The 12,054-nt window shown below is 38.6% G+C and overlaps 2 protein-coding genes across 6 annotated transcripts in view; one reads left to right on the forward strand and one right to left on the reverse strand.

Moving 5' to 3' along the window:
* The window catches only part of LOC139120832 (fibroblast growth factor 8b-like), an 83,650-nt gene that overhangs the window by 25,389 nt on the left and 46,207 nt on the right, over positions 1-12,054 (reverse strand). Inside the window, exon 1 of one of the 4 annotated variants that reach the window (XM_070685417.1) lies at positions 9,667-10,128. The exons of the other annotated variants lie outside the window; for them this stretch is intronic. Coding sequence (XP_070541518.1) covers positions 9,667-9,689 — 23 coding nt within the window. The 5' untranslated portion in view covers positions 9,690-10,128. Of the gene's footprint in view, positions 1-9,666; positions 10,129-12,054 lie in introns of those variants that run through there. 4 annotated transcript variants of the gene reach the window in all.
* Positions 1-12,054, forward strand: part of LOC139120831 (F-box/WD repeat-containing protein 4-like) — an 82,752-nt gene that overhangs the window by 2,133 nt on the left and 68,565 nt on the right. The window lies entirely within an intron of this gene.

Here is a 12,054-nt window from a genome sequence, read left to right on the forward strand (position 1 = left end):
CTTAAAACCTAAGTAAAAAGTAAGACAACATTTTGCCCTCATTGGGTCATTGTTGGGGATACTGGTACTCGGAGTTTGCCGGATGTGTTTATCAGCCTTGAATAACAAAATCGCTGGCAAATGGCAAACAGCAGAAGCTAAACTATTGTTACAGCCCAAGGGCCAATAAACTTCTCGCTGGCTGTACCTAACTGAAAGACCTTATATTTTACATTACTACTCAAACCACCTTAGTCTATGTAAAAACCTGTAAACTGATTTCTATGAACAACATTTTTTCGTGGGACCAACACCCCCTCAATGAATAGCAAGGGAACGTTGAATGGCCTGACCCTCGATAATACTTTTTCAACGTCTTCTTTAGAGGTGCACATTCCGCGCCGATAACATGGCTTTTATTTGTGTTCGAATAGGCAAGAAAAAAGAAGTCTTGATCCTACATCGTATTTTGCTAGCATAAACTTTGACAAGCATGCATGCATACGACCAAACTTTTTTTGCGAATTTGCTTTCAGAGAGAGGAGCGATCAATGAAACAGTATCCTGCCAATACGCCATTGTCTCATTTTTCACTTTGGTTACCGAAAAACAAGACCCAGTCACCCCACACCGAGATGGTATGCTCGTGTGTATCTCAGCACGTAATACGCTTGGAATATACGCATTTATCAAAGGAATATTGGGCAATTAACCGACAATCAACGGTGATTATAGTTTAAACATGACTGAGTATGAGACCTCAAACAGGCGACTTTTTTGTAAATTTGTTTACATACATTTGTTGATTTGTTTGTTTGTGTTCGCGTCGAAAGCGAATACGGAGATGAATGGCATTTGCACCAATCCATTGATATTTCATGATGATTATAAATGTTATTTTATCAAGATGTGCTGTCGCCATTCCCAAATATATTTTCATAGAAAACCTTCGGAAACTATCCCAACCACTTGTTGTGTCGTAGAGAGAGTGTACGTCAGGGTTCCCTCAAAACTTTACACAATAGCCTGGATCTGAATGTTCTCCTTTCGGATATACACCATGTCGTGTAAAAATCGAAATTGTCGAGAAAATGCGTGAAATATACACTGATGATTCATTTTTAAATCAGCAAAATGAAAATACAGATGAAATTATCATAGACTGGGGTAACCATTTCAAATCGTAAAATGTTACAACTAGAGGTTGGTGTTTGTCACTTCGGTTGATAGTTTTGAACAGGGTGCGTTATGGGGCACCGCATTCCGATGGAATTTTTCTTTTTATTGATGGGACAATACGTGTGTCTATGCTTTGACCCTGGGTACAGAATGATCAAAGACGACTCGTGGTATACCGAGGGAGACCCTTGTCGCTGTCGTCATTGCGAAGTCAGCGAGGTTTCTTGCCTCTTATGTCACTGATATAGTGATGCTGATGATATCATTTGAACATTGACTTTGTGTTCTATTCTCAAAAGATTCAGTGAAATGTCATAGATGAATTTACGTAACGTTAGTCATAGACATCTCTTATTGTGTACATTACGTCCATTGCCTACACCCTTCATCATAGTCCAGATATTCTGTTTATTTCATACAGGTATCCAATATTACAAAACGGTATAATTATTATCAGAAAGTCTCAGATCATTTACATTCTTTTTGTACTTGTTAAACGATCACTAAGGCCAAGTATATTCCGCAAGTGTAAAGAAATCTGTTGCTGTAGTAACTTGAAAGAAATACGTGAGAAATCACGTGATGTCTTCTGTTTAAACACATCCATCCGTATTAACAGCAAACCTTGGATTTATTTAGTTTCAAAATAAAGATTTTAGCTGCGGTCGATCAGCACTCACGTCGTTTCCTTATTTAATTTGTATTTTATTTTTCCACACATCCTGGCTACGTTCTTTCCGTGTACGAGTGTAATAGAACAAACAAATCATAATTTTGCAATGACATAAATTTTCAGAATGAATAGTGGGTTACACTGAAATAGAAAAATATACATACCATGGTGTTTGCCAACGGAATCATGACAAGATATGTTCACTCTTTTTGGAAGTTTTGGGATCAAATTATGAATTATAAATAATCAGTTGATTAATGTCATCCTGATATAATGACAAAGATGCTTTGAAGCTTATGTTGAAGGTTTATGCGGAAGTATAATTTCGTGACATGAGGATTGAATTGGTTCAACTATGAGATCGAGTGCACTACCTGTAAACAGATTATTTCATGGTTTATCGGACTAAAAGGGAATTACAACGAATTATTGATTTTCAATACTGGAATAAGTCGGTATTTCCGTTCACATGGGGCCTCTCACACGCATCTGGGCATTCGTTGGCTGATGTGGTTGACATGCGTACATGGTGCAAACCACAACACAAATAGGGCAAAGAAAAGGTTAATCGAAGAGTAGGTATCTGAAAGGTGACACAAAATAAAGACCGACCGACAAATTGTTTTGTTTATTTGGATTATCCCACCCAATAAGGTATATGATACACCGTTTATTTCAATGTACTGTCTTTTGACAACTCACTCCCACGGTTTCACCGCTCGAAGTTTGCTAGCCGCTGACAATGTACGTCCGGTCTCGGGTTTGCACATTCTTCTGATGATGGGAAGGGTATGGAGCGGAACTGACGGGCGTTGCCTTAATAAGTAATAATTTACTATATATGGCAACAAATGCACACTTTTAAGAATTAATGGCATGTTTACTGTATGAGGTACGACTAGGTATATTACTAAGCATAACATGAATTTGATGGAGCAAATGCTGCTCCGTTTCCTCAGACAGATTGATTGATTGATTGATTGATTGATTGATTGATAAATTTCTTAGTGGTTCTTGTATCGTCTACAGCCAATGACATAAAGCATGTAGACATGCATAGACAAGGAGACGACGATGAATGAATAAATGCTATTTAAAAATCTTACAGACATGTTGACCGCACGAGCGTTCAAAACGGCAAAGCCAAAACAATTTGCCACCTTGTGTCTCAGTTAGACCCTCCACGTTGAGGAAGTTCGATAACTTTTGAACCAGAAATTTACGATTTAATCAAACAATAGGAATTGATTTCTATACAAGACCAAACAAAGGAAAAAACATAAAGTATCTTAGAAAATGCAGGCCAAAAGTAACCGGAAAGGTGTAGAGTTGTGCCTTCGGAAAAATGTGTCTTTCCAGAAGCAACGTTTACGCTTCTAGTATGCATGCAATACCAGCGAAGGTTCTAGTACTCACTGGTACAATTGTCTTGTCCTCGCTGTTTCCCATAATCATTAGATATGTTACGTTGCAATAATCATTATGTTCTTTCTAGTCAAACTTGTGATGCCTACCATGTCTTTTTTTTTCGATATCATTCTACTTAATGCCCGGTGAACATTAAATGAGAGTGCAGGACTCCAATTTATGGCCTTGTTCAGCTGAATCTGTTCCCTGTCAATCAGCTTGTAGCCGCCTTGTCACAATAATTTGGTTAAAGTTTCCACCAACCGTAAATCAAGGCGATAGAACTTCTGAATGAACTTTTTGCCAGTGACGGTGGCAATGTAGCTCTATTACAGCTAGTAACCATGACAATGCAGCTCTATTACAGTCCAACTCTGTCCAGAAATCCCCAAAAGTCAAATTGAACAAACCAAAAACATCAGATTTAGGCTGGGTTCAAAAAAAAGGGGGGCTGGAAGAATCGCGATTGAAATCGTATTTTCTTCAGATCCCCCTCAATACATTCAAAAATTTTCAAGCCCCCTCCCCCTCAATAACCTCAAAAATTTTCAATTTCCCCCCAATTACCATATAGCGGCATATTTATTAGGAATGCACGCAGAGTAAAAAAATAAAATAAACATGTTTTGTGTAGTTTTGCACGCAGATGTTCAACACTACCTCTTATCAGCAGGTTGTAGAGCCATATATCTAGGGCAAGTTCTTCAACTGATTCATTTTAAATGCATCAGTGGACTTTTTGGATTTCTCAGTCTAGCTGACTTGAGTTTATCCAATTCTGGCCAAGTCAATGGCACCAGCTGAAAAGCACACAAAATGACAATCATGAGAGAGTCTGAAAATTGTGTATTCCTAGCTACGTTTTACCGAATTGTGAAAAAATGAATACAGCGACCTACGAACTTTTTTTTTCAAAAGTACAAGACATATACAACTTAGAAGCCACTTATAAATGTTTTACAAATTGACAATCCTGGAAGGTTAAAATATTCCATCAAATTAATGTTTTAATCTCAGAAATTTTGGGTGTAATAATGGCAAATTTGATAAAAAATAAATGATTCCATTTAGTCATACATTTTTCCATTTAAATTAGAGTCTTTACTGTTCAAAGTTTTACTTTTGTGTTATTGTACGATGAGATGTAAACATTTCATTCACTGCATGAACTTGAAATGAATGGTTTTATACATTGATTTTAAGTGATTTTTCAAAAACTGACTTTTCATCGTACATTTGTATAAGATCAAGTATGGTGACCCCCATCTCTTTTCTCCAATATTTGATTGTTCTCATAGGCCAGAATTCAAAAATCCATGGTAGCTGTTTGTCCCCTAGTCTTCTTTGTGTTGCTCTCTGGCTGGATCTTGTGTACAAGTAGATGTATGTTTCACTGTCAATTGAGTGTCCTATGACCGAAACTCTTCTTAAACTACATCAGAGTCAGAGCTACATGTATCACTGTCACTGCCAGTATGTAGTAGCATGGCAGTAGTTGTATTAACTTTTTATTTTGACAATAGTTTTGTTCAGTTTATACAATTGCGTTCTTGTGCTACTCCCTACAGCATGTTGAACTGTCCAGTATTCAGCTTGCCAACACAGCCTACATGTACTGTGCATTTGTATCATTCAATTATCACCAATATTTAGACAAACGGGCTTTGTTGATAAACTGAATATTGTGTTCTTCAGCATGCTGTAGAGAGACACCAAAAACTGTGTTTGATACATTGCACAGAAATATTGAAAAAATTATCAACAGTTGCAGCTCCTGCCCCATTACAAAGCCAACTTGTTTTACGAAAATTTAATGGCATTCATACATTTTCAGATTTTTTCGAGATTAAAGACAGAAAATGCGACAAAACGGTTCTAGATTATGTTTAATTATTACTAACATTAGAACCATTGGAATAAAATGTTGGGAGTCAAAATATTTTCAGGCCCCCCCTATAGGCACAGCAAAACTTTCAAGTCCCCCCTCGACTACCCCAAAATTTTCGAATCCCCCCTGAATTCCTCCAGCCCCCCCCCCACCATTTTTTTGAACGCGGCCTTACAGCAAGTTGTTGAGTAAAAATTGAGGGTACTAATATTATCAGGACATCTTTTTCCTCTTTGGGAAATCACAGTCGCCATGGTGAAGGGATCCTGATTAGCAGAAACGGTTACTCTGAAACACCTGTGAAAATTTTTGCGAGGAAAGTTTCTTCTAACTTAGTTGTTGTGCCTTGGTGGCGCTCTCATTTGATTGAAGAAGTCATCCTCATCATTTGGAAGTAAGGCAATAGCTGATTAATTTCCTTTATGTCATAGTATTTAGATTAACTAGCCTGTTTTGTTTCTCAGTAATTCCTGGTGAAAATGACGAATTAATTTCCATTAATTTGTTTCTGATTGATACTCTGACGTCATGGAATTCAGCAAAATGAAATTAACAAGAAATAAGCGCAATTGAAAACAGTGATTTTCAAACAATTTTCCCATGATTTTAATAAATTGTCTAAATTTACTGTCTTCCAATCGTTTTATATGCGTGGGCAGGCTTAAAGGCTATTCTGTAATTCGGCAAATTTCGTATTGACTCGAACAGCCTAGGGCTGCAAGCAGCAAACTCTGCTATGCCCACGCTAGAAACCAGATAAACACATTCAACATGTAAAGCGGCAGTTTCCTAAAGGACAACTTTCTACACATTTACGACACGAAAAATTATGAGAATATTTTTTTTCGACTGTGACTACGATCACGATACTGATACATGTGCATTTAGAAGGTGAAAGCATCTGGTGATTTAAAAGATCGGAATTGCACCTGTGTGGTTCAACCCAGCACTTCAAGCGTGTAACCGGCATCAAGGACCTTTCTTTCCGTTTTATTTTTCTTATTTTAGAGGTTTTTTAGTAAATAATTATAGCAATCATTAATCAGTTTACACATGGGGCAAGCATCATACTTTACCCACTTAGTGATACAAGTTCTCTTATTCCTTAGATTCTGAAGCCCAAGTCTTTCCGATTTCAGGGAAGTAATTGAATGTCACGTGATTTTGCTCAGTTGTGTGATGCCAGCCCTATGCAGGCTTCGATCGTCACTCTCTCAGCCTGTAAACGTAATGGTTCGACCGCAGAGCGCAAATCTGTTGATAAGCTTTTTAAATAATGATGTAATCAATAATAGTATTAATCGGTTTTGAATTTTCTTACTGGTAAGAAGTACATCCATTTTTTCTTCATCTTCTGTCGCGATACTGCGCGAAGTAAGATTATGGAAACCCTCCAATTGCCAACTACACGTGCTACTCCTTCCACATTGAATTCAGTAGCAACGTTTAAACGTCAATGTTTAAAATATCACCCTAAAAGTGACAATAAAGATTGATTGATTAATTGATTGACTGACTGACTGACTGATTGATTAATTGATTGATTGATTGATTGATTGATGCTGTGATGGTTGCCTTTGTATTATGAAAGTGATGTTGCTAACGGAACATACAGGCCTAAGCTAATGCACCAGTTCAAATCGCCATAAATTTGGTCCACACAAGGAAATAATACGCAGCTACGTGCCCTATTGCAGGCTTTAAGCGTTTAAAGTGAGACAACAAGTAAAGTGATGTTAGACTGAGTGGTCTATGGGAGTCACCACACTGCGCTATTTTCGATGCTGTCATCACCAACAGCAACAGACCAAAAGTTTACGTAAACTGTTTTATTATCGTGTGTGAACTGTAAACGTTGACTGCAGCAAATGCCAAAACAAAAACCTGAATGACGCTTCAGAACGTCGCACTTGTAATGTACACATGTTTGATAGAGTAACTATCATGATACCGTACCATGCAAAATCCGTCTCCAAGCCTAACAAACAGCAAACATTCTGAACTCTCCGGGTAGGAATTCCTAACATGATCAAATATTCGAAAGTTTTAAGCAGTGTGTAGGGATATTACAGTGATGCGAATCTCTCTCCACCGCCTCTTATTCCCCTCTATCAAGTTTTCCATCATCGTTTTCTGCATACATCTAAGTCTGCCTTCCTCTCTTAATTTGTAATTCGCTTCTATTGGTTTCAATTATCTGCTCATATCGCTTCTATTGGTTTCAATTATCTGCTCATATCGCTGTGTCCAACAAAACGTCCTACCCCAGCGAGATAAGGCATCAGTATCGCTATGAAACTTAGTAACTTTGGCACATTTCTATGGCATTATTTTTGCGAATGTATGATAAGGATTGTCGCTGAACTTGGGTGGTATAAACTTTTATTATCATTTCAATTCGGCTCACGTACTTTGGACATTTACTGTTTGTTTTTATTGCTATTGTGCTTTGTTTTTCTTTGACTGCAAAGACAACATCGCGTCAATTTTTTCTAACTTCTTGGTGCATAGATTAGCCTCGACTTATGACCTCTTGACATTCTGTTGCTTGAAAAGCAACCAAATAAATTATCGTATGGGGTCTATGTTTACGTCATGCCAAGGCTGGGATTCCCCCGTGCGTAGATAATCATGATAACCATCATGGCTCTGTTTTCAAAGATTGCTCACATCCTGTTTCAATAGTTCATTTAAGTTACCGTCTGATGAGCGTTAATTGTGCGAGGCCGTTGTCTCTGGCCTATGTAGACGGAATAAACTGTATATTTGCATATGGAATATGCTAATCAGATAGACTTTGGACCAATAATGTTCATTATCAACGATTGTTGCGTAAGACACGGCTACAGTTTAGGGCATTAGTTTTAAAGAACCGTCGTTACAGCATGTGCTAGCTGCAGAAATTCTTCCATCCCACCTACTCGATTTATGAGGTTAACTTGGGTCAACAGTCTCAACGTTGCGTGGGGACAGGTACATCAGGTAAAGGATTTTCAATAGAGCATCGAAAATATACCATTTCAATCACTAGCCTTTAAGTCATTGCAAAGACCAATATAGGTCAGTTGTTTTCTTAAAAAGCAATGGTGAGGCTGGCCTTGTCATACCCTGGCACGACACTTTGACGGAGATGAAAGCAATTTGAAAACTAAAAGTCGTTGGTAATATTTGTGGACAATGTATACAAAGTCAATGCCATCTTTATAACAAACTGTCATTTCAGAGAATATCTTACAGCTATCGCATATCGGTATATTTAAGATACCATGCACAGAGACCATAAATCAAAATATCCAAGAACTATTTAAAGACATTTGTGTCTTTATTTCCTCGTGCGGTTCCAAGAAGTTTATTTTCATTGAAATGATTCATTCTGCCGTGCTCATGTAAACTCTATTGTAACCACGTTTTCTGGACTAACCGTCTAAGTCTGACATAAGCCATCACAAAATCACAATTAAGCCAGGGGAAATATCGCCATGAAACGAGTAATGCCTCCAAAGGCACCTGCTTGGCTATTTTTCGCATTGCTTGCCAATTAAACCAACTGGATTCCGAATTGGTTGCAGATATTGCAGGCATGCAGGTCGTGCGTATCAAGAAACACTGACACCAGTTCCCTTTGGCAAAATCGTGGGACACCCTACGCGTAGGCCAAACACGCTCAGCGTAGGTCCGCCTGAATTAACTGATAAATCTAACAGCAATGTATCTCAACATCCCAAATCACACACAATACCCCTTTGAAGAACAGATCATTTCAAAGCCACTGTTCTTGAATGTCAATTTTCGACTAGCTGGCTATGATAAACTGATGAAATTTAACAGCGGTAATATACCTTCGAGTGTGCCGTTGTTTATTTTTCAGGGTTTTTTTTGTTTGTTTTGTGGAACGAGCTTGATGGGTATACGGCCTATTGTCCAGGTTTTTCGGTTCCTAAAGCGTATGCCGTTGGTGTTTTCCACAACCACTCATTTTTGTGCTTTTTCGGTTGGTTATATGAACAATGTATTAAAAACAATAATCACGACTGCTGAAAACTAATAACGTAAATACTTACACGGCAATAGTCATGTTTTCTGTTGGTCCCGCCTGGCGATGGGACCAGTGCGCGCACACAAAACTATGACAGAGGGCATCTAAGGACACAGACATAAATATGACACCACCATGTCACTTATGTTGTCGCTGTAATATAAATCCGGGAAATATGTTGCACGAAACACGAAGTGTATATCTGCTACAACTTTCTCTTTCCTCAGACTAAAAAAGCACCTCATTGTGACCATGGACACTTTTCTGCGAACAGAAAAGCCTTCAAGTTGTCATCCGCTTGTTTTGCTTGCATTCTGGGCCAATGCTGGACACGGTGCTACGCATCGAGAGTAAATCGACCCCTTCGTCTGCTTCGGCGACATTGGCATTCTTTTGTGACAGGTGTTAAAAAAGGCACTACCGATATATATGGTGTAGCAAACAATACGAGTATATGGTACGTAGGAACACTTAACAGCTTTGAACACAGACAATTAAACTCACCATCCGACGTGCATGCCCCGCATGTTACAAGATTCTCTGGCTTCTCGCCCTTCTCTCTTTCCGGGTCTATATCGCACACTCGATGCTCGATCGAAGTATAGAATTAATATCGTTGGATATAACACAATGTTTGTGGTTGTCCTGCAAACACCGTCGCGTCGATATCTTCTCCTTATCGAATACAGTTTTAGAGTGATGACGGATATGCACTGAACTTGCGTTGAACAACCGCGCTCGTTGTCCTGGTGACAACGAATGAATATTCCTCACAGTCTCAGCAAATCGGCTACTGGATCCGCCTACTCGACTGGTTAGCACTGCCTATGGCATACACCTCAAAACCCTTGTCGTCTTACGCGGATGCAATTGGTAATAAAAGGGAAAGAACTTTGGGATATACTAGTCACAAAGAGAGCCTCTGCTAATTTGTTTGTGACCGGACGTGTAAGCATTTCCATTATTCAGCGCTTGAGCCGGAACGGAACCAGCATCATTACATTGACTCCAGCATTTTACATGTAGGCTTTTAGGTGACCCAAAAACGACTAGACCGTGGGATGAATTTTGTTTTCGTCAGCGTCTAACTCTGTCCGGCCCAGTGTCCACTAGTAGGAGCGGGAATGTTGAATGCCGCATCATTACAATTCGTACACACCCTACTTCGTTAGTCATGTATTCAGTTTATAGGTGCCTCCCCCGTGACTCCCAGTCGCAACCGTTGCTTAAAATGGACAATCGGAAACACCCATTGCACAACAATTAATTATAACATATGAAATTGATGATTATTATGATTATAGCGACAATCCAAGAGGAGTAAGATAACCATGATTTGTAGAAAATAGTTATTAATAAAGTATTTTTTACAGTGAAACTGCCTCCATCGTTCACATTTTGATTGATATTTCTTCTTTCTCTCGGGCTTTAAAATAAGCTTAAAAGAATTTTCTTATGAAGCAATTAATAATTTATGCATTTCTCCGAAACAATTCAATTCTTGTTGTTATACTATTTATCAATTTCTCATTAACGTCGTTAATGCCAATAGCATGCTAATTTTACCAGTAACTGTGTTGTAATAAATGGACTAGCATCATTGTTTTAAAAAAGTAGAGATAGGGAGCAGAATCGTGTGAGTGATTGCCTATGTGCAAAATGTCAAGTTTACAAAGCGTGAACACGCACCGTAATTCAGAATGAAGACACGAGTAATTAATACAGTTTGGTTATTTGTCGTCAAGCCTGGACAAGTCTGTTGGATTAATGGTAGACAGACATAGGCGACATTTCACACTGATGCCGTCTCTGTCTCCAAGATTTGAACGCGGGCAAAAAATGATGGGAATCGCAAGGTAGCGGAGTTTGAAAGACGACTTATTGTCTCGACGAAGCCTATACAAGTGGCATTGGTGGAGAAGGAAAATTACTTAATCATAGAGGCCATCAACACCATCATTTGATGGAAGCGTCTTCGTGATTACGCGAGATATGACGCACTTGTTACGATTGGATGATTTATCTTTCATCCCACGGAAGGTTAAAAGGCTTGTAAATAGGACTATACAGACATACACTTCGAAACTTGAAGTTTAGTGTTGAAAATATTTATAGTTTTGTCTGTCTGTCTCTGTACTATGCCGAACCTGACTGCGTTACGATTACACGGCTTATTGACTGACCATACGTTCAGTGTTAACGAACGACTACAACTTCATTACTAACATTATAAATCCTTGATAATCGAGTGTCCACGCATACAAGTATACTCAATTGTCTTAATGAAAGTTGTGTGCTTGCATCCATCCATCTATCCATCCATCCACCCCCTCACACACGCACACATACATACATACATACATACATACATACATACATACATACATACATACATACATACATACATACATACATACAGACATACATACCGGTACATGTCTATATAATTACAGACGCAAACAAAATGATTTGATGAACGTTCCTTGGCACGTTAGATTTATATGAAATCTAGTGAAAATAAGTTGAAGCAATCCTGATCTTTTGGTGTAGTTGTTGCATTGTTTTAATGACCACTACTGCTGATCACATGACAAACACCTGTGAAACGACAAGCACGTTACACACAGTAGGCGTCGGTTTTCACAGCAGCGTCAAGTTTCCAGCTTTCTGAAAATGTCAAATATCCTCAACACTTCTTTCTTTTATCTGGACGATTCATCAAAAACAAACAGACGTGAATGAGCGTCCTGGATAAAGTGTTGGTCAATGGAACTGGAATGTGATATGGTGGCCGGTACGAAACTCCCTTTACAGAACTTAGGTCACAGTTAACTTGGCATGAAGAACTCCCCAAGCATAAGCGTACTACGGTGTTAACCACGCGGCCTTTTG

Source organism: Ptychodera flava, chromosome 20, assembly GCF_041260155.1.
Source record: "Ptychodera flava strain L36383 chromosome 20, AS_Pfla_20210202, whole genome shotgun sequence".
Lineage (NCBI taxonomy): Eukaryota > Metazoa > Hemichordata > Enteropneusta > Ptychoderidae > Ptychodera > Ptychodera flava.